At 38.0% G+C, this 27,596-nt stretch overlaps 1 protein-coding gene across 1 annotated transcript in view; it reads left to right on the top strand.

The window, feature by feature from the left end:
• The first annotated feature begins 21,360 nt into the window (after nucleotides 1-21,360).
• Nucleotides 21,361-27,596, top strand: part of LOC114269073 (syntaxin-31) — a 30,431-nt gene continuing 24,195 nt past the window's right edge. The window contains exon 1 of the mRNA XM_028210334.2: nucleotides 21,361-21,938. Coding sequence (XP_028066135.2) covers nucleotides 21,710-21,938 — 229 coding nt within the window. The 5' untranslated portion in view covers nucleotides 21,361-21,709. The remainder of the gene's footprint in view (nucleotides 21,939-27,596) is intronic.

Raw genomic sequence — 27,596 nt, 5'->3', positions numbered from 1 at the left:
CAGTAAAACCAAGACCCATCTGAAGCTATGAAAGACCTGGGCTACAAAGCAAAAGAAAAGAGGGAAAATGTCGGGCATCCGAGATTGTTTCAACTTCTGCAAGTTTCGTCATTGCATCATGTATGTTCAGAATGAGCAGTGTCTTGTATAAGTTGTGTGCCGAATAAACAAAATACTGTGTTATAGGCTGTGAGTTCAGAATGAGTTGTGTTCAGAACGAACCGTGTGTTCAGAATCAGCGGTGTCCTGCGTGAGCTGTATGTTCCAAAATAAGTAGAATATTGTGTTATGAGCTGCGTGTTCAGAATAAGCAGTATGCCGATACGAGCTGTGTGTTCAAAGTGAACAGAATACTGTGTTGACTGTTTCACTATTTCAAGCCAGAATGGCAATCAGCAGTGCTCTCCCTGAGTACCATTCCCGCGAGAGTAAAACGGTTTACCACCACTTACTCCATGAGGTGCTTTCTAAAGTGCCACTTTGTTTGTTTATTGCATTCTTTAAACATCACGCTCCGCATTGCTTGCAACATGCATCGTATCATCACACTTATTACATTTATTTGCATCTTGTGTTATCTCTTATTGTTTATCCTTTTACGCTGAGTAGTGTTTAGGACCGTTGTCCCCCGGGACTCAACTTAGGTTGCGTGGAATACGCTCCCAAGTTGTTTACCTCTTCTCATGGTTTCAGCGTGGTTAGAGTGTTCTTTTACTCACACGATTTCAACGTGTTTGGAATTCATCCCAGGTTGCGTTGTAGACGCGCTGGGCGGGTTGTTTTTGGACCTCCTCTCACGATTTCAGCGTAGTTTGAGTGTCCCGTTCCTCACACGATTTCAGCGTGCTTGGATTTTATCTCAAGTTGCGTTGTGCGCGCACTTGAGCGGTTGTTTTCGGACCTCTTCTCACGATTTCAGCATGGTTAGAGTGTTCTTTTCCTCACACGATTTTAGCGTGTTTGGATTTTATCGCAGGTTGCATTGTAGACGCACTTGAGCGGTTGTTTTCGGACCTCTTCTCACGATTTCAGCGTGGTTAGAGTGTTCTTTTCCTCACACTATTTCAGCGTGTTTGGATTTTATCACAGGTTGCGTTGTAGACGCGCTGGGCGGGTTGTTTTCGGACCTCTTCTTACGATTTCAGCGTGGTTAGAGTGTTCTTTTTCTCACACGATTTCAGCGTATTTGGATTTTATCTCAGGTTGCGTTGTGCACGCACTTGAGCGGTTGTTTTCGGACCTCTTCTCACGATTTCAGCGTGGTTAGAGTGTTCTTTTCCTCACACTATTTCAGCGTGTTTGGATTTTATCGCAGGTTGCGTTGTAGACGCGCTGGGCGGGTTGTTTTCGGACCTCTTCTTACGATTTCAGCGTGTTTAGAGTGTTCTTTTCCTCACACGATTTCAGCGTATTTGGATTTTATCTCAGGTTGCGTTGTGCACGCACTTGAGCGGTTGTTTTCGGACTTCTTCTCACGATTTCAGCGTGGTTAGAGTGTTCTTTTCCTCACATGATTTCAACGTGTTTGGATTTTATCTCAGGTTGCGTTGTGCGCGTACTTGAGCGATTTTTTTCGGACCTCCTCTCACGATTTCAGCGTGGTTAGAGTGTTCTTTTCCTCACACGATTTCAGCGTGTTTGGATTTTATCTCAGGTTGCGTTGTGCGCGCACTTGAGCGGTTGTTTTCGGACCTCTTCTCACGATTTCAGCGTGGTTAGAGTGTTCTTTTCCTCACACGATTTCAGCGTGTTTGGATTTTATCTCAGGTTGTGTTGTGCGCGCACTTGAGCGGTTGTTTTCAAACCTCTTCTCACGTTTTCAGCATGGTTAGAGTGTTCTTTTCCTCACACGATTTCAGCATGTTTGGAATTTATCCCAGGTTGCGTTGTAGACGCGCTGGGCGGGTTGTTTTTGGAGCCTCCCATTCCTCACACGATTTCAGCGTGTTTGGAATTTATCTTAGGTTGCATGGAACGTGCTCCTGATTGATTTTCTTTGTTCTTCCTCCACTCACGAGTCCAACGTGGTTAGCGTGTGTTCACCCTTTGCATCTATTGCATCACATCTATTACATCGTATCTATTTTACTGTCTGGTCTAGGAGACCTTAAATCCTTACGTCTAAGGAGACCTTAAATCCTGCATCTTTATTCGCACTGTCTTGTGCACTCCCGGGTCTAGGAGACCTTAAATCCTCTAAAAGTGCAATTCCTTTGGTGTTTGTCGTGCCCGAATGACTTTCAGTGGTCTGGTATAGCCATCTGCCTGTGTTAGCAGTGAGTTCCTAGGAGATCAACTGAGATGGTGGAAACTAGAGTTCGAATGGCTCTTGCCTAGAACGCAAAGGTTTGGGATTTTCGAGACTAAAGTCTGGTTTAAATACCCAGGGGTATATCCTCGGCTTGAAATCTGTATGGCAGCCCCATAGATTGAGATAACATATGTATGCGCCTCAATTCTGGATACCGAATCAACCTAGTCTGTCACCCTGTTAGAGAATAGGGAAAGCTGCGACCATAGTCAGAGAGAAAAGTAGTACCTGTAGTTCAACCAAGAAGAAGCGAAAGATCCCCAGCGGCATGAGGTAAGTCATTGCCAATTGCCCCTATAAAGTACCTTCACCTCTTAGCTATTACATTGCATTTTAGCCACAACATTACAGTGCATCACATAAATCCTCAATTTTTAAACCGACTTCGCGTAACGTATAAGTCCAATCATCAAAATCTTCCCGCATATCATTTTATCCTGCCCCTGAACTACGCTGGTTTGATTCCTTGCAAAGGGATACGTAGGCAGCTTGCGGGCGCAACCATTTATTTGTCTGTACTTTGTATGTTTGTCTAAATCTTCGGCCGTGTCAAAAATGGGTCGTCTCTGGGCTTTGACATTCACTCCCGTCACTTCTTGACTTTCGAGTTCTGTCAAAGAGGGGCAACTGTAGACACCCCATTTTTGACCGACCTTAAGACTCAGACGCCACCGATTGAGCGCTTGGTGATGTCACATATGGTGCTCATTCAGAAGTTTCAGAGTCCCGGCTGCAAGCCTTGCCTCTGAACTTTCGGACTCTTTCGTGTCTTGCCTCGGTTTGCGAACTAGGCTCCGTTTTCTCCATTTTCTCTTCCCGAAGGGAGGGAGAGGTCTCGTAGATCATCTCTCAATGGCCATAGGCTACGTTTCGTGGTCGTAGGCCATTTTTTCCGTTTGGAGCCCGGTTTCCGATTTTTCAGAGCCGACGGCCATGTGCCTCGATTTGGGACCGCCTAACCACCTCCGTTTGCTCCGGTTTTTGGTATGCACCTTATTTCCTCCCTTTTGAGGACCACTGTGGCCCGAGAGACCAACTTCGTGGTCGAATGCCACCTCCGGTGCTTAACAGCCCATTTTCAGGGCCCTGGGCCGTGCGTTTCGGTCCCTGAACCTCCGTTTTGGTTCATTTTTGGTGGAGACCTTATTTTCATTGTTAGAAAGCTTGTAGGAGGGTGGGAGGCCAGCAATTTTTCTGAAAATCCAATTTTATTTCTTTATCTCTCTCCGTCGCTCGTTTTCCTCACTAGAAAGCTAATGTTGACCACTCCCGGGCCACTTTCTTTAGCCCTAAACCCCATATTTGTGTTGTACACACCTGGGAGGCCACCAATGTGAATAGGCCGGCCAGTAATTGTTTCTGACCCTTTTGAACCCCTCTAACAAGTTGGCTTTTCTCTCTCCTGGTTCATATTTTCTGGGTTTTGACCACATATTTGTGTTGTGCACACATGGGAGACCACCTTTTTGGGGTGGCCGGCCAGCAATTTTGATTGACCCTTTTGACCCCTGGTCAGCCGGCCAGGGGGGGTGGCCGGCCGGCCACCTGAACCTTTTGAACCTGGCCAGCCATGATCCTCTCTCCAAGTGTATTCCAGTTGTGCCAGCTGTTTTCCCCCAGATTCTATATCCGAAGGTCTGTCTTTTGGGGGGAAATTTGAATTTTTTTTTCCCCCCTTTTCCCTTGGCCTCTCTCCCTCTATAAAACCAACACTTGAGCTTCATTTCTAAGGGTTAGAAATTTTTGCTAAGGCACAAAACCATCTTCCTCCATAGCTCTCCTTCCAAGCTCTAAAGTCAATTATCCTTGGCCATTTACACACCACCTCCAAGCCTACAACCTCCACACTCCATTCCAGCAACTTGAGACTGTTTTTCAGAGGTTAGGAGCACCTTTCCTTGGTCCAAAAGCTGCTGAAGACTTGTGCTACAAGGGCGAGTCCTCTTCTCCCTCTTTCTTGCCTTATTTTGTTCTATATCTTAGCCCCTTTTACTTACATTTTTGAGCTCCGACCTGAACTGTAAATAGTCATATTTGGAGCTCCTCTTCATGTTGGTTCAAGGACTTTTTGTTGTTTGAGGTCTTCTCCTTACCCTTTGTGTTTAATCTCTCTTTTAGGCCTATTTTTGTATGGTATTTTAGTCTTATTTGTGAGCTGTTTTGGACTTGTCCATAAACTGTAAAATGTCTTTTTTTGAGGCCCTCTTCAATTTTGTTGAAGGGCTCTCCTCTGTTTGAGGCCAGCTACTACCACTTGTCTCTTTATCCCTCTCTTAGGCCTTTTTCTTGCATGTTGTTTTAGCCTCACTTGTGTTTATTTTCGAGACTTGATATAAACTGTAAAGTGCCTTGTTTTGAGCCCCTCTTCAACTTTGTTGAAGGGCTCTTTGATATTTGGGGCCAGCTGCTGTCCCTTGTCTCTAATCTCTCTTTTAGGGTCATTTTTGCATAATAGATTAACCCTATTTGTGTTCACTTTTGAGAGTTGTTATAAACTGGAAAAAGTCTCCTTTTGACATCATCTTCATGTTTGATTAAGGGCATTTTCTTGTTTGAGGTCATATGCTTCCTTGTATGCTTGATTGTCCCTTATTTTGAGCCTTACACCTAAGCTCTTGTTGCATGCTTGGTTTGGCCTTCTAGCCACTAAAATCCAGTGTATTTTCAGTGACTAAAACCCTGTTTTTAGACTCTAAATCAGAGGGGGGTGACCCCCTCTCACCTTGACTTGTTTGGTGGTCATTTTTGGCCTTCCAAAGAGACCCTATCTTGCATGCTTTGAAGTCATTTTCTAGGGTCAATTTGGTGAGTTCTAAGACTACCATATTTGATTTTCATAGTTTCTTATGCCATGCTAAGTGTCCACCTTGTATGTGCTTAATAATCCATTGCATGGCCCTCTAAAGGAGCTCATCATTTTTGCATGTATTGGTTGCATCTCCATGGTTATTTGGGCATATTTTCAAATGTTTTATTCACTGATTTTTCCTGGTTTGGTAAGATTCCATGTGCATCCTATACTTGCCATATAACTCGTGTTTGCTAGTCAAAGTTGCATGCTACTTTAGTTCATCTTGCTAGAATCTTTTGGCCATACTTTGAACTGGAAATGTTCATGTTTTGGGACTGTCTAGGCTCTGTCTTTAGACTTCATGATCAAATAATGCATGCTTTGTATAGCTATAAGTCATTCCATGTGCCTAGTTTCGAGTTTCGGGGTTCATCTCATGCATCGGGTGCCATTTTTCCATATTTCGTGGCTGTTTAGCATCATATTTCAGTGCTGGAATTTGTGAGTTTGTATGCCATCTCGCATCCCTTGCCATGCCTTGTTAGAATTGCATGTTATGCCTAGGATCGGTCCTCGATTTGCGTGCATGTGTACACGCATTTTGATAGTCCCATTCTCACCTAATGCCCACTGATGTGAGTGTGGCTGAGGTCCACTCATGTTGGTGTAAGTCCATTATGCATTGCGTATGCCATTTCAATTCATAGCATTACGTATGCTAGGTTGCATGTTAGAGCATTGTGTATGCCATGTTATATCGAGCATTGTGTATGCCATTTCATATCATTGTGTATGCTAGGTTGTATGTTAGTCGCATTGTGTATGCCATCTCATTTGCATTGTGTTTGGGATAGGAGTTAGCCCGAGCACGGGAAATGAGGGACGTTTCGTACTCCGAGTGACGGAACCTGTCTCAATTCCCTGTCACTGACACTCCGGATTACCCATGATGGAGTTTAGGTCTTGTTGTGTTTTCATGTGCATTTATTCATATTGAGTCGTGCAATTCGGCTCCTCGGCCATCATGCATCGATATGTGTGATTGGTGGCACGAGGATCGAGGACTGCACTCCCCGAAGAGTAGTCATGCATACATATGTGAAAATACTTTGCCATGCCCCTTTTTTGCTCTCTGTTGCAGTAAATCAGAAATCAGCAGCTTTCCAAAGCCATTGCACAGCATTCCAGCATTAATTGCAAACAGAGGCAAATCGGGGCATCGCAATGGATTTCCGCGCCAGGCAACTCAAGCATGCATCTTCCATCATTCGGAACAGAGCTGAGGCAGTCCATAAGCTTGCATGCTGATTTATCACTTTCCTAGTTAATTTGTTAATTAATTAGGGTTTTGTAATATTTAATTATTTATTCAGACTGTATTATTCTTTCGGACCCTCCGAGCGAGGGCACAACTGTAATAAGTGTGTGTGTGTGTGATGTATGTCTTCCAACCCCACGTCTTTCTCCCTTTTATTTACCAGCTTATGATGGATAGATTAGGGCATGTTCCAATTAGCATACAGTATGATAGCATGTTTGCATTCATTCATCTGTTTTGCATGCGCATCATACTAACTGCATTTGTATTTTAATTCCAAGTGAATACTTGTTAGTTGTAGCATTTCATATGCCATCTTTAGAATAGCCGAGCCTATCTTAGTTGCATTTTGCATGTGTTGCATTAGGCATTTCTGTATAGTTAGGATCATGCATGGATTTCTAACATAGCTTCTGTTTTGACTTGGAGTACTCGGTAAGTGTTTATGTTTTAGCATCCTTGCATGTGTGTGAGTGACTGCCATGATAGCATGCTTACCATGAGGCTAATTGCTTATGTGATATACCTGCCTGAATGCCTGTGGGTGAAGGTTGGTTATCCGAATTGGAACAATTCATTAAATGCAAGTTTTAAGCCCACTAGATAGTGGCAAATCATCTTGTTTTCTAAGCCCATCTGAGGGTGGCAAATCCACATTTTAGCCTACTTGCGAGTAGCAAACCGTTTTCAAAACAAACATGAAATGTTTTGTTCCAATTCAGGCGACCCAGTCTATACTTGTATGCTGTGCGCATCACATAGTAAATCTAGGCAAATAACCGGAATAAGAACGCATAATGTTTTCAAAACTAGATATCATGGTTAGTAGAGGCCGATCTTTGATCGGGCGAGCGGGGGTGCTCACGAAGTGACCTTCCCCAATCGTACCCAAGTTCCCGAGCCGAGGCAACTTTGGTGATGACGGGCACGTGGCCTTAGGCAACGAGTCAGGGTTTCCTAAATTTCCCAAAATAAAATATTTAGGGGGCGACTCTGTATCTGGCAAAGCATTCCATGTTTGGCACTTCTTTCAAAAAATCTGTTTTCAAAAATGATTTGCCAGATTTGGACTCTTTGATGATTTCATCGGTCTTGCATTGCACTCTGCGAGATTAGATACAGGACCGTGACATTGAGTCCTGAACTGTAGTGAGCCCAAATGAACAAAACGAGGGGGATCATCCTCCCGGGGGCGTTCGGGGACGTCTACAATAAGCTGAAAGTAGTGGACCCTTGCCCCGAGTATTCAGCTAGAGCTTACTTTTTCCGTCAACAATTAATAGACTTCCCTTCAGAGAGATGGTGGTGTGATTGGATGTGCAGCAGATCTACGGTTGACATAACTTGGCGTTGCCCCTAGTTTAACTTGACGGAGATAAGCTACAACATGTCCCGACAGCCGGGTATACAGTTAATTGGCCTTATGCACTATGTGTTCTATTTTCCTTTTTGATTCAAACACCAATTTTGACATGCTCTAACTCGTCTAGATAAAAGGGGTGGAATACCCGGCTTCATTTCCCATTCGTGGTTCACACATGACTCGGTACCTCACTACTTGGAGGATGAGAGAGCTTCGGGCCCCTACCCCTAGCTTCAATTACGCCCTTTCTGGCGAGTACTTGGCTTGGCTCGAGGACAAAGAACAAGTTGGGCCATCCTTAGCTACAGAAACTTCCATGAGTGTAGGCAGATGACATAGAGCTACCTGACTTAACTGTGCCCCTAGTTTTACTGCTTTGATCTTTCTTTTCAAGTTTTATGATGTAAAATCACCTTTGATTTAAATCAAAGAGTTGGAGAATGTACTTGTGTTGAAATCAATAAAATTAAAGTTACAAGTACTGAGTTTTTTTTTTTTTTTTTGGTCCCAAAAATGGTCTAAGTTATAGAAGGTAAAATTTTGAGAAATATCAATTCATTAAAACTTTTCAAAATTATTTTCGGAAATGATCACTGCCTGACACACGCGGAATCATCCCTCAAGATGTACAACCTCGAATCAACAGATTGCAACTGCCCATAATTGTATTCACCATACTAGCCCTTCTGCCAAAATGAAGATCACACAACTGAGCTAACTGATAATAGAGAAATATGGCCCAATCCAATAAATGAAAAAGGCAGTTGAGTTGGAAATGGTTGTGGCCGAACTACATGATGAAGTTGTCTACGTATCCCAAAGATGGGAATTAGGCCTTACGTAGTTTGGTTAAGGTTCACTCGAGTATTAACTCTCTCTTTTTTGCGCTCTAACTTTTGCCAAAGTTGCTCTTTACGGTTTTCCACCTTGCGAAATCAGTTTTTCTTTATTTCTAATTTTTCACGCTCTAACTTTTGCCTAGGTCGCCCTTTCGGGTTTTCATCCTAGCGAGCCTCTCAAAAATAACATTTTTTCAACTTGTCCATATTAATCAATTGTGAAAACTCCAGGCCGTCTAAATCCATAAGAATAATCACCCCTCCTGACCAGATTGACTTGATGATATAAGGACCAGTCCAATTGAGTCTGAACTTGCCTCTAAGGTCATGGATGGGTGTTCGATTGTCTTTCAATACCATGTCTCATTCCTTGAGATTCCTGGATTTAACTTTTTTGTTAAAAGCCCTAGCAATTCGGCGTTGGTAACCCTAGATATGATACAATGCCTTCAGCCTCTTCTCATCAAATAGCATCAACTTCTCAAATCTGCTCTGCTGCCAGTCCGCCTCCGCTATCTGACACTCAGCCATAATCCGCAGCGACGGTACTTCAATTTCAATTGGCAGAACAGCTTCAATCTCGTACACCAGAGAATAGGGGGTTGCCCCTGTAGATGTCAGAATTGACGTTCTGTAGCCCAAAGAGTGAACGTAGTTTATCCAGCCAGTCTTTGTAAGTCTCAACCATCTTCTATAAGATGTTTTTAACGTTCTTGTTGGCGGCCTCAACAGCTCCATTGGTCTGTGGTCTATATGTCAATGACTTGTGAAAAGCTACGTTATATTTCTCAAGCAGATCCACCACCACCTCTTTCTTGAAGTGTGAGCCGTTATCTGATATAATCTCGTTCGAAACTCCACACCAGCAGATGATGTTATTTCTAATGAATTTGGCTACATGCGATGCTTTTAACACAGCATAGGACCACTTCGTGAAGTAGTTAATCGTCACCAGGATGAACTCGTGTCCATTTGACCCCTTTGGTGAGACTACACCGATAACGTCGATTCCCCAAATTGAGAAAGGCCATGGTAAAGTCATATTGTAAAGCTTAGATGGCAGTTTATTCATGCGATTGGCATGAATTTTGCATTTATGGCATCATTGTACAAAACCAATGCAATCCTCCTCTATGGTTAACCAGTAATAACCTTGTTTGAGGATCTTTTGGGCTAGTATCACACCATTCATGTGTGCCCCACACTCTCCTCTATGAATAGCCTCCATAAGACGTTTCGATTCCTCTTCCTTCACACACAACATGTGCATTCCCAGATGACCTCTTTTATACAACTTATTTTCGCAGATGATAAATTAGACGGCCAGACGCCGTACTCCCCGTTTGTCTTTGGCATTTGTCCCTAGTGGATACGTTTTCTTTTTCAAAAAATTCCAAATATCGTAATGCCAGGGGTTTTTGTCTAGAACTTCATCTATTGCGGTAATAGTCTCATAGGCCGGCATGTATTTCTGTTCAATAATAATTGGACGCATCTTAACTCCCAGTAGGATGTCTACTATAAAAGATAGAGTTGCTAATGCATCAGCGAACCGGTATTCTCCCTTAGCAGATGTGTAAATGTCAGCTTTTCAAACCTGGGCATCAGAATATCCAGGGTCTGATGGTAAGCCTTCATTTTCTCCTCTTTGACTCTCTAGCCTCTGTTTGCTTGAGAGACAACCAAATTCGAATCTCCGATGACATCCAACTTTATTGCCTCTAGTTCTAGGACGGCTTCCAAACCAGCAATTCATGCCTCATATTCTGTTTCGTTGTTGGACACTTTAAACCGGAGTTTGAAGGCTAAGGGTATATAAGAATCATCGGGTGCTATCAACAACATACCTATCTCATAATCGTACTGATTGAATGCTCCATCAAAATACATTATCCAAGTTTCTTTTTCTATTTGCAGAATATTTTCATCTAGGAACAAGTATTCCACCGTCTCATCTCCTTCTATTGGGTGGTCTGCCAAGAATTCCACTATTGCTCTTCCTTTAATCGACTTGCGTGTGACATATTTGAGGTCAAATTCAGAGAGAAAAACCAACGAGCTAGCCTACCCGTAAGTACTGGTTTTTCAAAGAGATATTTAATGGGATCTAATCTCAAAATCAAGATTATGGAGTGAGCTAACAAGTAGTGCCTCAACTTTCTGGTAGCCCATACCAAGGCTAAGCAAGTTTTCTTTAGGGGAGTGTAGCGAGTCTCATAATCTAGCATTTTCTTGCTCAAGTAGTAGATGGCCTTCTCTGCCTTGGCTTCTGTCTCCTGAGCTAGCATACACCCCATGGTCGAATTTGTCACTGACATGTACAAAATCAGTGGCTTCTCCGATTTTGGCGGCGATAACACAGGTGGATTCTGCAAATATTGTTTGACTTGTTCAAAAGCAAACTGACAGCGATCATCCCATTGAAACTTCTTCCCTTTCTTCATGAGACCAAATAGTGGTTCGCAAGTCAAGGTTAATTTGGAAATAAACCGTCTTATGAATTGCACTTTGCCCGAAAAGCCACGCACCTCATTTTCAGTCCTTGGTGGTGGCATTTCTAGGATGGCCTTGATTTTAGACGGATCCACTTAAATTTCCCTCTAGGTGATTAGAAATCCCAGCATTTTCCTTGTCGTTACCCCAAAGGTGCACTTTTGCAAGTTCAACCTCAGTCTATACTCCCTGATCCATTGAAAGAATTTTTCCAGTGCAGTGTAATGGCCTTCTTGCTCTTTGGACTTAATAATCATGTTATCCACGTGCACCTTAACCTCTTTGTGGATTATGTCGTGCAGGATCGTGGTTGCAACCCTCTGATAGGTAGCCCCAGCATTCTTTAGCCCAAAAGGCATGACTCGGTAGCAGTAGGTATCCCATGGTGTGGTGAAAGCAGTCTTTTCTCTATCTTCCGGTGCCATCAAAATCTGGTTGTACCCAGAAAACCCATCCATAAACGAAAGCAAGGCATGGCCAGTAGTAAAGTCCACCAACTCATCAATATGTGGCAAGGGGAAGTCATCCTTCAGACTAGCCTTGTTTAGGTCTCTGAAGTCAACACAAACTGTAATTCAGCCATCCTCCTTCAGAACCAGAACAATATTAACCAACCACGTCGGGTACTTAGATACAATCAAGAACCTTGCCTCAATCTGTTTGGTGACCTATTCTTTAATCTTCAAAGCCCAATTTAGGCGAACTCTACACAACTTCTGCTTAACTGGTCGGGCCTCAGGGTCAAAAGGGATCCGGTGCTGTACAATCTCAGGATCGATTCTAGGTATGTCTTCGTAGGACCACACGAAAACATCTTTAAAAACTTTTAACAAAGCGATTAAACGCTCGCGTTCCTCTGAAAACGATGTGGACTCGATCTGGATCAAGCGAGGATCCTCCTCATTACCCACGTTAATTGATACGATTTCATTTGTACAGGGCTTAACACACCTTTTCTCTTCATGATCAACCAAATTTTTCAAAACCCAAGGAATTTCTTCCTCTTCGTTGAAGTCAAAATTTTGAAAATCAAGATCAGTGCAACAAACCAAAGGCATAGAGAAGTAAGTACAATCTACAGCATTCTCATTCAAAAAGTCTGGATCTTTGGTTACAATGGACTCAAAAGAATAGTTGAAAGAGGACCTGGACAGGACTTTGGTATCTGGGTTACCACTCCCAAAAGTACCAGACTCAGAGAAACTAGAATCTGACTCTGACTCCATAAACTCAGTAGAATCAGATTCGGATTCTCTATCCGATTCAGAACTGCTGATGGTGTCCTTCTCAAACTTCCAAACCAGGCATGGAGCCTCAGATGCATCCATGATGAGACCAGTTAAATCTTCTGTTAGTGTATCTCCAATCAATAAGATAGTAAAACTATCCCCCAAGCTAACAGGCTCAGTCCCAGCATGAGAACTTGTTAGTAGATCAGCCAATGCTTTCCTTAACAATTTCTCTTCGTCAATATCCAGGCTTCAGTCTTGCTTTGATTTGTATGGGTGCTCAGGTCCGTCTGCTCATCCTCCTCTTCTGGTAACTGGTGCCTAAAGAAGATCTCGAACCTCGAGTACCTGGTCTTTGTTTCCCGGTCAAACCAAGGCTCTGGAAATCCACAAAACGAGAAATCTTCCCCTTGGCAGACAAAGCGTCCGTTCAGGGTTCCCCGTATTGGCTTGTGGACTAACTCATACTACCTCCTAGTCCTCTTTTCTTTAATTCTTCCTCTCAACTTAGCCTCCTTCTGTTTCTAGTCTTCAATGGTAGGTTTGTCCCCTAGTCCAAAAACATGAGGGTTATGAATTATCTCTTTGGCAATTATACCCCCTGCCTGTCACTCTTGCCCAACCCTGATCTAGGAATATACCCTTGTTTGTTCATCACGTAGATGGACTGGGCGCTTACGTAGTTTCCACCATCTTCTGCCATCATTGATTGGACCAACTAGGCCTCCACCAAGGAGACGCCAGAGAGGAATACATCCTTTTCCCCGTGTATGATTTCTAACAAGGGCGTGGTAGTCCCTTTGGGAGTGTTAATTGCATAATTTCCATACACAGTAGCAATCCTACCGTTAAAGGGGTATTTTACCAACTGGTAGTGTGAGTTCCCTAACTTTTGTAAACCCTATTAGGTCCCTTACTTTTAAATTATTTCTTTGAAATTGCTCAACTTCTTAATTAATTTCAATTTTAACCCTAGGATCAAAATACATACACCAACTGAAAACCCGCAAACCCTAATCGATTTCGGAAACTTAGAAATAATTTCATATACTCTAATTGACTCCCTAAATATGAAATTACCACTTGAAACAAGAAATTCAAACCGAATTAGATTCTCTAACCCTAACTTAGTTAAATTCTATTCTAAAATAAATGTTCCAATTCATAAATTAAGGCCTTAGCCCTCATATTTTACTTAAATCACAAATTGACCCTAAGTTAGTACCATTGTATATATATATACATATATATTTGTACCTCTTATTCATCAAATCTTTTTGTACACAATATCTATGGAATTTGTACATAAAATAAATAGGAAAATCTCCCAAATCTTGAGCACATAGCTAACCATCATACCTCCTAAGCTATAATCATTGTACTTTAGTACAAACAAATCCCTTGAAATCTTGGAGCAATGATGACCTTGGTACCTATAAAGATTTGCTATGAGTGTACTTCTAACTAGAAGGTGTTTAAATTAGCCCTAAACCTAACTAGATCATAATTAAATACATAAATAACGTTCCAATACACGAGTTTAATTCCAAGCCCTCACTTCTTTTATTAATTTTAAGATTTGCCCCAAACAAGTACATGTACTTTTTATACTATTGTACCACCAAATCAATTTGAGGACCTATATACATTGGGAATATGTCCATAGTACCTATATATTGAAAAAAAAAATTCCCCATTTCCCTTCCCCATGACCTAGGAGAATGTGAGGGACCAAATTTCAAGACTTGTAATTATGACATTCTAGAAGCTCTAGTACCTAGTACCCTTAAATCTAGGGTTGTGTTCCCAACACTAGTTCCATTCCAACTAGAGGCCAACTAAATATTGTCTAATCACATGATTAAGTTCCCTAATCACTCCCTATTCCATTAGGCTCTAAGTAAATCCAAATTTTTCATTCCAATTCCAACTAGTGGGCCTTTATGTCTTTTTACACTAAAGTTGCCTATAAATACAACCACCCCCCTAACATGGCATACACAAACAACACACACACATACATTTAGCCTAGAGGAGAGAAAGGAGAGCAAAAGAGAAGTCTTGAGAGAGAGAGAGAGAGAAAGGAAGAGGAGAGCAATCTTTGTTCAACTTGGCCTAGCCTAGCAAGTAAGCCACAACACAACTCTCTCTTTTATTTTCCTTTTTCAAATACATGTTCTTAAGGGTTCTACCCATTGTTTTTAGATGTGTTATTAATGATTTCCTTGTGTTAAAATTGATAAGAGTTGAGCTATGATTCTACTTCTCTTGTAGTTCCCCTCATTTCGGTACAAAACTATCTTTTTTTTACCAATCTCTCAAACTTTCCAAAGGCACACCTTCAAGCTAATTTTCTGAGTTTAATATATATTATTTAGCATGTTTTCATCACAAAAGAAGTGAAAATTTTCCCTTAGTGGATCCCTTTCTCACAAATCTTCTTGTTTTGGGTATTGTGCCTTAAAAATCTGTTTTCATAGCCAACTTTCAAAATTTCTAGAAAAATGTATACAAATATTCTGGACCTCCATTTTATGTCAAAATCTTTCTTGAGGAGTTATCTTTCAACTAAAATTGGTTTAGTGAAAACGAGTGAGCGATTTGTGAGAAACTCCAATTTTCGTAACGGTCGACGAATCTGGACAACGCTGGAGTGTTTCTTAAATAACTAGAAATCTAGAAAAGCTATTCCATTTCCGAAACATTTTCTAAAAACTAGATTAAATTCTCTACGAACCATAGGAAGGCTAAGTTTAGGAAAAATATGAAAATGCCTTTTTGTTTACAATTTCTATGACAATGAAATCTGGAAATTTAGTTTTGCACGAGTATTTTATGCTCTTGTGTACATGAATATGCTTATTAGTTTATGATCATGTCTTGGCATGGTATTTCATGTGTTATGGTTATGTTCCTTATCTTCTTCATTTTAATGATGCTCATGCTTATGTGAATATTACTATCTTGTTGAGTTTGTTCCAATTTGACTTAAAACATTGATCTAAACGGAAAACTTAATTAGGATGGTATTGGGTTTTCGATCACTTGAATAATGAAGAGATGATAATGTGCTATGTATGGATTGATGGGATGTGCTCCCTAATTGAAGTTTAAGTCTTGCGCAAGCAGTTGTCACGTAAACCCTAGAATGGAACGGACGTATTCAGACTATTTGCGATGGTTTGATTGGTGAGATAAGGTTAGGTCCGGATGGGACATTCAGGAAGATAAAACTTTTTTGGAAGGATAAGGTTGGATTTAGGAGATAAAACCTTTTTCTTTTCGCTGTCCCTTTTGAGGCCCTGCGGTTGGCGCTACGCGATATGTAACCGTTGGTAGGCATCCGAGGTTAGTTCTGCAACAAAGCAGCAAAAGGGGGAGTTTGAATAGTCCGGTGTCCAATTCTTGTGGTTGGGAGGATGAAATCTCTTTGGGGGATTTTTAGAATACTAACCACTAACATTATAACCTTTGTTATCTATTTGAATGACATGTTCCTTTCCTCTATTACTGAAATTGTTGTTATTGACTTGAACATCATGCTTCACTACTTGCTTGCTATAAATGTGATGGTGTATTGGAATAGGAAAAAGAGACAGGGTATGTGTGCATTTACTGGGCATTCAAAGCTCATGGTGTTTCATGCCAGGTATTGAAGACTATTAGACCGGTTGAAGGCAAGTCTGAAGCATTTGAGGACGTACGGCTATCCTAGGAGGATTAGAAACTAGTTTGTAAACGTGTTTTGAGATTGTAAGTGATAGATCCCATGTTGTATTTAAGACATGATTTTGTAACTTGTACATATATAACATTTGTAACCTATCCTTATATTCCGTCAACTCATGTAGGCCTTGTGTTAATACCTTGTCAAGATCTGTCAAAAATGTAGCTTTACTATCTAAGGTGGTTGGACTTTGAAGGGAGGCTATTTTGACTCTTCCGACCTTCCTGGGATCTTGCTTGGTTATTAACCAAAGGATTCAGTAGTGACGTTTCCTACTCTTGTAACCTTAGATAAACCTTGTATTTAATGGTCAATATAATATCTGATGTTCCTGATTTTTGGGGCGTCACAGGTAGATCATCAATGATACAACCTTCATCTGGTGTAGCCAAGGCCTGCCCTGAAGTAGATTGAAAGTTGTCAGCACGCCCATGACATGGAATTCCACCTTATGCTCGGATGGACTGATTAGTATGTGGCCTTGAACGTTCCCATAACATCCCAGCTAGTGTTGTCATAAGCTCGGACGGCTTGGGTTGTGGGCGTGAAATCAGCCGACCTCAAACCTATGGCATAGGCAGTCCGTGCTGGACACACATTGATCACTGATCCAGTATCTACTAACACCACCATAATCCACTTTTTTTGACTCTTCAGGGTTACATACAAGGGTTGGTTGTGGTTGGCACCCTCTGGTGGCAACTCTTTATCCGTAAAGGATTTTATTGGGGTAACATCTCCTGAGGTGACCAACGACACCAGTTGGTCAATGGTGGTGTCGATGGGCAACTTTGTTCTGTTCATGGCTTCCAACAACGCCTGTATGTTATTGTTAGTTAGGGATTACATACTTTAGTAACATTTTATATTTGGTGTTTTTTTTCCACATAATCAATGGTAGGAAAGCGATATAACACAGTGGTACACTATAATGGTAGAATAATTAATGATGGGTGCATAATTGCATACGAGGGTCCTGATCCAAAATTGGTACATGTTAATAGAAATATTTCGTTTATCGATTTTCGCAATCGATTAATTACTATTATAGGGATAGGCCACAATTCTAGGAATATCTTGATTACACACAAATTTCTAGCCTGAAGTTACCCCCATGTAGTCTACTACATATCACTTGAGATCATAGATGATGATGGTTTCGAACGTATATTTGATATAATAGACTTAACTTCAGGTTACAATATTGTCGAGTTGTATATCACTGTAGAACCTATCCATGTTTTCCCTTCTACTAATGATAATGTTAATGTGCAAGTAAGTACAAGTGGACAAACTCCCATGGGTGTGTATTCAATAAACAATACACGTGGCGACCACTTGGAACCTACTTATTGTACATCTAGAGGTGGTGCTCCTATGGCGATCATTAGGAACCTCTTTACATTGTACCAAACAATGGTGACTTTCTTGGTAAAAAAAATAAATATACAACCACGGTCCACCATTGAGTTGTGTGCAACAACCATATATGTTGTACAATAAATGATTGCAAATGACATCCATGTTCTAGCAAATGATGGTTTTAACTGTGAAGACGGTGATGCTGATGAAGAAATTGGTTTGTCAACTAAAGGTAGACAAATTGATACACATGCTTTTCACCAAGCCCGATCTTTAATGTTTACCTAAGAAACATGATCAAACTTTAATGATCCCTCCGTACCGTTGGCAGTTGATACCAATAGTATGTGGGATGAAACAAAAGAATTAAGTAAAGGGTTATTGTTCTGAAATAAGGACTTATAAATTGTTGTGAATCGTTATGGCATGAACACTTACCATGTGGTGGTGAAGTCAACAACAAATATGTGGAACCTACATTGCAAGAATTGGTGCGAATAGAAACTTAGAACTCGTAAGCATGTCAAACATGGTTTATTCGAGATCACTAAATACAAAGGACCTCGCACATGTGCATCTACAATACTTACAAATGATCATGTAATGTTGAGCATAAAGTTGATTGAGCATGAAGTGCGAGATCTTGTAAAGGTAGACCCGTCAATCAAGATCTCTGTACTAAGAGCTAGTATTAGGCAAAAATTTAGTGGTTTCATACCATCTTATGTTAAAAGTTGGAATGCAAAGCAAAAAGCCATTACAAACATCTTTGGGAACTGGGATGAATTGTACCACATATTTTTAAAGTGGATGACGGCTATGATGGATTCCAATCCAAGAACTATCTTTTCATAGAAAACACTATTGTCGGGTGATACAAACAATGTTATATTTGAACGAATGTTTTGGACATTTGGTTCTTCTATTGAGGGTTTCAAGCATTGCATGCCAGTTATGATATTGTGAATTCTCGATCTTCTAAGTGGGTTTGTGGCCCCGCGTGCGCGCGTGTGTGTGTGATATACATTTCATAGTTACACAACTTGAGAAATTTATCAATTTCAAAACTCAGAAATTTCTTAATTTCTAATTTTTCTTAGTTTATTAATCTTTATTTTCAATTGATTGTTAAATGAATAATTAGGGAATAAGTGATACTAAGAAACTTTCAATTTTTTTGAAATTAGCATTCTCAGTCTTGCTGAAATTGTAAAAATTTCTCTCTTTCTTAAAACTAAGAAATGCGAAACAAAATTTCACAATTTCATCTCAATCCCTCAGTTTTTAAGGATAAAATGTCTTAGTTTAGGGATACAATTTCACAATTTTGGGGTTGCAACTTCTCATTTTATGTATAAAATTGCTTAGTTTTCAAAAACTAACAAAATTCTCACTTTTCTCAAAACTAAAATTCAAAATTTTGGCATTAAATTCAAATTTTAGGCTGAAATTCTCTTTCAATTTCATAATATTCTATCAACAGTTCTCAAACAAGATTAATTTCTATCACAATAAATTGAATTTTAGTTCTCAAATCAATCAAGTGCACATTTGCTAACATTTTCAAAATGGTATTCTCATTTTCAATTCCAAAGGTTTAATTTAAGTTTCTTAATTTTCAATTCATTTCTGACAACAAAATTTACAATTGTCCTTTCTCAAATCACATGTCAAACAATTTCCTCATTTTATATATTCTTTACCAATTGTCACCATTTACAAAATCTCTAACGCATGTCACATGCTATAAATAGAGATACATCTCTCAAATACAAAGTGTGGAATCAATAGTTTCATTATAGTTACCAATTCTCCAAAGTTGAGTCTTTTTCAAATTAAAGTATACTCATAATGTAAATATTTAGAAAAATAGATTGAAAATATATATATATATATATATATTAAGAAATAACCAACATTTGTTGAAATCCTAAGTGTATACAACTCATGCTCGAAATCTTACACATCATTAGAAATTTTATAAGAAAAATATCACATGTACATCCATGAAATTCATATTAAAAATAAAATAAAATAAACCCCTTCCTCAAAAAGAGGAGGACAAACAGACAAAGAAAGAAAATAAAGATATATAGTGAGATGAAGTGAAATGAGATTGAAATATGACAAAATACGTTTTTTGAGTATAAAATAATGTGTAGGTCACTCAAATAAACCTTTGGTTGCTTGAGCGGTTCATGCAAGCTTGGAAGATTTGTTTATTTAAAAAGCAGAGCTGTTTAGGTTTTCCGACCACTCGAGTGGCCCTTTTGTCACTTGAGCGAAATGTTGTTGACAGGTTTGATGCTCGAACTTCAAACAGGTATAACTCTCTCGTTCAAACTCTTTTTTGCAAAATTTTAGTGTTTAAATTGAAACCTTGGAAGTAAACTTTTCAATAGTTTTGACCTCATATTAGGATTCAAAGTATAGAAACAGAAAAAAGTAAAATAATACAAACTACTTTAAGATTTATCTAAATTTGAGAGTTTTGATCTAATCTTACCCAAATACCATATTAAGGCATTAATTAAGGTTCCAAATATCTAAAATGTGAATAAAATATAATAATTAAAAGTAAGATTGGTTCGGTCCTTACATTATCCGTAATAGTGTTGTATTTATAAGGATATCCATATCCATTTATAGATTTTTTTCGATTGTAGCTTAAATCTTATGGGGATTATAAGGACAATAACTATGTGAAAGAGCATATTACCCTTGTCTGTTAAATTGTCATATATCTTTTCATGTATAAGCTATTTGTCCAAATGTCATCAATTTGTTTGTGTTACATCTGTCCACCTATCTTTTCACATAATCTTCCTATTTGTCTATCATCACTACCACTACTAGTCACTGCCAATGACTTTTTTAGTAACTTTCTGATGGTGGTGGGTTGTAAGGGTGTAGGGATGTAAGAAAAATTGAAAAAACAACCAAACTGATTGAACAAGATTGAACCGGCGATACGTGGTTTTTTATTTTTTTTATTTTTATAACCAAAATCAGTATGTTCGATTTTTTTATTTGATTTTCGATTTAGTATCGGTTCAAGCACCTTGTGTACTTAACTAAATTGAAACCGATTACTTCAACATACATTGTATTTATAATATATAATATAATAATATAATGACATTAATAAGTATAAGAAATTATTAACTTTATCAACTCTATAACCTAAGTTTGTAAACTCTAATATATAATGTTAACTATAACACATTATTCTTAAAGTCTTAGTATTTTTTAACCTTTTTTTTGTTTGTATTTTTATTAATCTAAGAATTGAAAAGTATTTATTAAATAGATGGATTGGATATATTTGAAATTGTGGACAAATAACTAATTCAACATTTTTTACATACATTAGTGACAATACTAAAAAGTGATCGCATTCTGAAAGGTTTTAAATTGATTAAACACGTCGAACCGAACGGTTTTGATCAATTTGGTTCAGTGCAGTTTGATGGGAGAAAGCGATCTGTATCAGTATTTAAAATAATAAAACCGACATTATTAATTCGATGAAATTTTTTATCTAATTACTGATTGTACCGAATTAATTACATTCCTATAAGGATATAACAACGTAAAAATGGAAAATAAAAAATCTTTAAGATAATAATTTGTCGTTTTAAACAAAACTTTTTATTATCATATCGTAATTTACAAAATAAATCAATCTTGCACCTAATGCTATAAACACCTATTAAAATAAACTTTTCAACAATTTTATAATTAATATGTAAAAAATTACAAATATTTTATATTAATATTAGGTGGGTGTTTGGAAATTATTATTTTTTTTTTAGTAATTTTTTGCAAAAATAAGTAAAAAAAGAAATTTAAAATTTTTATAATAATTTTAATTTTTTTTTTTTTGGGTTTTGTTTTGTTTTGGTGTGTGTGTGTGTGAGAGAGAGAGAGAGAGAGAGAGACTATTTGCCCTATTGGGCATGACGCAAAGGACCCTAACTTGACCAAGAGCACCCACCACCCCCCAGTGTGTGTGTGTGTGACTATTTGCCCTATTGGGCATGACGCAAAGGACCCTAACTTGACCAAGAGCACCCACCTCCCCCCAAGGAAGGGGTTACTGTTGAATCTCGTCTTCCTTCCTCTTAGGTTTCAGCTACCAGCTCCAACCCTCCCATCCCATCCCACCAGTTCCACCTATACCCTCCTCACATATACATATACATATACATTTACTTGTTTATATAAATATACATAATATGATTTCGTGAACCGTTGTAGAATCGGTTCCTACGTTATGGCGTCCACCGGAGTTTCCACCTACCGAGATCGAACGTCTGAGTTCCGATCTCTAACGGAGACATTGAAGAAGATAGGCGGAGTCGCCGACTCAAACGAATTTCAGAACGGCCCGTCGCCCTCGAAACAACCGGCGACCTCATACCGATCCGAATTCAACAAGAAGGCTTCGCGAATCGGATTGGGCATCCATGAAACCTCTCTCAAGATTGCCAGACTTTCTAAACGTAATGCTCTCTCTCTCTCTCTCTCTCTCTCTTGATCACCTCTTTATTCTGAAATTGTTCTTCACATTTTGCTAAAATTGAAATTTCATTGATTAAATGCTAAATGAAATGTGATGATTTGATTTGCTTAGGAAGTAAATAAGCCTTGGCTGACAAATTGACAAGATCCCAATAAAAAATTATTGATCAGTAATTCTAACAGGGGGAAAAAGAAAAACTCCCATTGAACAAAATTGTGTAGGATTTTAAAATTCTGAATGCTAACGCCTTGTTTGGTAACTTTTTCTGCTTTTGATTTCGTTTTTTTTTTTTTTTTTTTTTTGGGTTCGAAAATTGGAAATGAAAAATTAGTTTGGTATATTGTTTTTGCTTTGAAAAATATGGAATTCAATCCAAAAATTTTAAATTTTTAAAGCAGAAAAATGTGCTTTCACTTATTTTCAAAACAAGTTTGCATTCTCTCCTCCCTTTCCCACAGTGCCGGACTGAAGGGGTGGCACAAGGGGCATCATGGCCCCTCCTAAGCTTCAAAATTTGTATATAGGTAGGTGTACTAAATTTGACACTTGAATTTGGATGCTATTAAGAATTGCCCCCCTAGCCTTCAAACACAAGCCGAAACTAACTTATGTTTTGTATTATATTTAATTCATATATAATCAACTTATATAATAAATTCTACTTATATTAAAATGGAAAATTCTTAAGATGCCTAAAACATCACTGTTATGTTTATTCCCAATGACATGGGTTGTTACAAGTTGCTTGTTGATTTGTTTAAAAATTAACTAAGACACAACATCTTGTCATGTTAGTGTGGGTAAATTTAAGGGTGATATTTTTGGGTTTCTAGAAGTACTCTATAAAATATAAAGATTGGTGACTTGTACCAATATATATATATATAGAGAGAGTAATATTGGAAACCCTTAAAATATCATCTCTAAATTTACCCACACGGATGTAGTAGGGATTGGGTCTTAGTTAGTTGATTCCTAAATGAATCTACAATGAGTGTGCAACAATCCATGTCACCGGGGGTAAAAATTTAAGCGTGATGCTTTAAGAGCTTTAAGCATTTCCATGTATATTTATATTGGTGACTCCACCTATGGCCTCCTCAATAGACGTCTAAATAGGAGTTTGCTATTATATCTAGATTGAGGAATTGAAATTAAAAAAAGAAGAAGATAGAGTAGAACAAGAAGAGAATTAGTTTGCAACTATAGTCATTAGCGTAAAAGGATTTTAAATAACTACTTTTACATTGTTATTTCAAATACGTCATATTCTATCATGAATTCATGGTAAAGCTCTTGAAATCTATACCTAAATTGTCATACTTTTCTGTTAAATCTTTTCATTTTAAATATATAAATCTAAACACAATCTTAATTTTATTTATGATTACTATTGCATACATGTATTTCCTAAAATGTCTTACATGGCAACACGTTATGCGTAATCTATGTTGCATCGACTTGGGTACAGGTGTTGGGTGTAAGTGTGTATCTAGAGGTTGGAACCATCAAATCTCAAATTTAAGGGTACGTGGACTCCATAAAAAATTGTCATATCTATATATTTTTAATATATTATACGAGATAAAATGCAACATTTAGTGTCAAAAATGTATTTTACTCATTTTATAGCAATTATGCTACAATATATACATATAATGATAGTGTTAAATACAAATATATAAGGAGTGTCTGATGAGAAGTATCAGACATATCCTATGTTACACGGACTCGGGTGCGGGTATTGGGTGCGGGTACGTATCTAGGGGTCGGGTACTTCAAAATTAAAAATTGAGGATACGTGGATACGGATCCAAACGAGGATACGGGTACGGGGATACGTTAAATATTTAATTTTTAAAATATATTTATTATATAAAGATAAGTTAAATAGTTATTTTTTAAATATATTTATTATTTTTATCTTATGTATTACTTTTATTGATAATTTTTTTGATTTATCTATATAATTTTTTTTTTACTTTTAATTGACATATATATTATAAATAACAAAAATATAATAAATAAGGAATAAATATTTTTTTTAATACATATTAATTATTTAATTTATTTTTTAAATAATGTGTTTTTATTTATTTTATTTTATTTTATTTTATTTTATATTATATATGTATTTTTTTATTAACTGTTATAAATATAAGTATTATATATTATATAAGTATTATATATTATTTATATATTATATATTATATATATTATAAGTAAGTATTATATATATTATAAGTATTATATCTTATATCTTATATCTACTATTCTATACATATGTATAAGATAAGACAGAGGCGAAAAGGAGAGAGAGAGAGAGAGCGAAGGCGAGAGACGCGATCTGGTCGAAGAGGCGATCGAGTGAGAGACGCGACTGGTTCGAAGGTCATCGACTGGTTCGACTGGTTCGAAGGTCATCGAAGTCGACTGCTGCGACTGGTTCAAAGGTCATCGAAGTCGACTGGTTCGAAGTCGCCGATCAGGATCCTCTCGCCGACCAGGTTTCTTTCTCTTCTCCTTTACTCTACATCTTCTCTCCCATGCCGTATCCACTTCTTCCATGCCGTATCCCGTCCGTATCCCGTACTCGTACCCGTGTCGTGTCGTGTCGTATCGACACGGGTACTTCGCCAAAACTGACGAGTCCGTGTAACGTAGGACATATCCCACACCTTTGTCCCAGTGTCAGGTGTCAAACATAGATATTTGATTTATTTTGAAGAATCCATGTAACATATTTTGTAATTATGTAAATATAAATATTAACCATGCAATTCGAGCTTTAGTTGGGGTTGTGTTTGGGTTGAGGATATCGTGTTAAAAGGTCAAGCCTAGATGAGTTACCAATTGTTTGAACGGGTTGTCAAGCCAACCAAACTTGCTCGAGTGCACATTAGTTTTGGCCCACCTTATTAGTGATTTTTGTTTCTTCCACTACTCCCCCACTACCAATTGCTGCCACTGACCAACCGCCACCACCAGCCATGTCGACCGACCATCAACCCTTCGACGAGCTTTGGCCACCTTCCAACTAGTTTTGACAGTCGAACTGTCACCACACATGATCTTGACGCTCGGATTGGCCTTTGCTAGATTTCAAACTTGTTCTTATATATATGTATAAGGGTTATGGTATACATACCAGTGATGGATCGATGCTTCTAGTAGACAATAACCAGTGTTAGATGACGAGGCAGGGCAACTTGTGTTAGAAGAAAGAGGCATGGGAGCTTCTAGTTGATGAGGAGGTAGAGTTATCTTGCAGTGACCATTGGGTTTTTGGCTTTTAATAGGAGTTGAAGCTAGATAAATATGTGGCTACTGCTCGCCATTGTTTTTTTTAAAGCTATTGCAATGCATTTATAAAATAACGTAACCAACTTTTTTTGTTTCAAAATTGTGCATATTTTATAAACTAATTACAATAATTTCTTAACAAAAAAAATACCAAACATGATTATATGATAGTTTTCTAAATTCTAAACATAAAAAAAAACTATAAACATAAAGTTACCAAATGATCCCTTAGTTTCCTGTTTTTGATATATAGAAAATAGGAAACTGACAACATTAACAAACGGCATCCAAGGTGTGTCACATGATGCTTTAAACACTACTGGATCAATAAGAGATCAAACTATATAATGAATTTTTGTAGTGCCTGTTTGGTAGAGCTTAATTTTAGCTTAATTCAACTTTTAGATTATTTTGAGTTGTTTTGGTGTGTTTGGTAGAGGTTAAAATCACATTTTGTAGCTTAAATTAAGCCAAAAAAGTAATTTTTGGCTGAGTGGCAAAAGGGGTGCTTTTTTCATTCAGCTTAAGCAGAAAACTAATAATTGATGGGCAAAATTACTTAAATGCTCCTCGTCAATCTCAATTATTATTAAAAACCCAACTATACAAATCCCATATTGTCAAACACTGTTCACTTGAGAGAGAGGAGAGGTGATTTCCCGCGGAGAGGCGATTTCTGGCGATGAGGCGATTTTCGGCAAACAAACTAGAGCTCTCTCTCTCTCTCTCTCTCACACACACACACACACACACATGAACTAGAGGCAGTGGCTAGGGCACTATTTGCTCTGTCGCCGCCTCCCATCACCATAGCCATCGACGGCATGATCGTGATCTGAAAACCTAACCACGATCACCATCGTGGTTCGTTGCTCTGTTCTCTCTCTCCAGCGTTGGTTTGTCGCCATTGCGATCTGAACCGACGCTGTCGTTGCGATTTACATTGTTGTTGGTCTCTCTCTCTCTCTCTCTCTCTCTCTTTGTGCCTCCGTTGTCGTCTCCCATCCCCCATCGCGATCGGTTGTGCGAGGCGATCTCAAACCTTAGCGCCGCCACGTCACCGCTGTGACTGCCGGAGCTAGGGTTTCAGTTTTCCCCCCCCCCTTCTTGAGCCAGTGTTTTATTAATAAAAAATAATAATAATAATTAAGCATTTTAGCCATTAATGAAATAAATTTTATATTAATTGATACTAATTAATAATTTTAGTATTAATTGATACTAATTAAGCCATTAATTGACACTAATTAATTTATAATGAAATAATTTTATACTAATTGATACTAATAATGAAAACAATAATTTTTGTAATACTAATTATATTAACTTTTATTAATGAAATAATTTTTTTAAATTAAAATTGAAAAAAATGACAAAATAATCATTTTTATATCATATAAGGGCAAAAATGACAGTTACACAGTAAAAATTTTATAGCTTATTAACCAAACACTACTTTGCTGCTTAAATCTATAATCCCATAGTTGCACCAAACAGATTAACAGCCTATGTTCACAGCTATAAGTTATAATATGTTAAGGTATAATCTATAATCACTTTTCCACAGGTCTACCAAACGGGGCCGTAGTCTCATTGGTGATAGATATGCATGTCTGACTTATAAAAGTGAGATTTTTGTAGTTAATTGAAAAATTGACAATAGTATAAGGTTAGAACTCCAAAGCCAACTTACTGAAAAAGTGAAGAAACTTCAGAGATTTTTGTAGTTAAAAAACAACATTCTACGAATGTTGCCTTAGAGAAAAAAAAAAAAAAAAACACTATAAAACCGAACTTGCCTATCCCCTTCCCTTCTATTCACCATCTCTAATGTAGAACAATAGTTTCAAAAATTTTATATTTTAATGATGTAGAACAAGATTTTTAGAATTTATATTTTTATTATTTTCGAATTTGATTTTTTTGTAATCCATATCGCAATTTTTCTCTTCTGTGCGAAATAAACTTTATTTTTTTTTTAATATGTTTTTTTTTTATCTATGCGAACAAGACTGAAAAATATTCTCATTGATTTCAGGTTGACAACCATAGGTTAATACCAATTGATGCATCAGTAATGGAGAAATGGACTAGATATCGCTCTAGAAGATGAGACTCTTGAATTCACAAAAATAACCTTGAATTCACAAAGAAAATAAAACAAACTAGGTGAGATAATAGTGATCGAAAGAATAAGTTACTCATGACTATAGGCTTACACATGTATTTATAATAAGGTAAACTTAATACTTGTAGAATAAGTAATTCTAAAATAAACTAGGAAACTTCAATTAATACAAACTAGGAAACCTATGAGCTATGATACACAGACACG

This window comes from Camellia sinensis, chromosome 8, assembly GCF_055761805.1.
Source record: "Camellia sinensis isolate YWXY chromosome 8, ASM5576180v1, whole genome shotgun sequence".
Classification (NCBI taxonomy): domain Eukaryota; kingdom Viridiplantae; phylum Streptophyta; class Magnoliopsida; order Ericales; family Theaceae; genus Camellia; species Camellia sinensis.
This window is presented reverse-complemented; position numbering and strand designations above follow the sequence as displayed.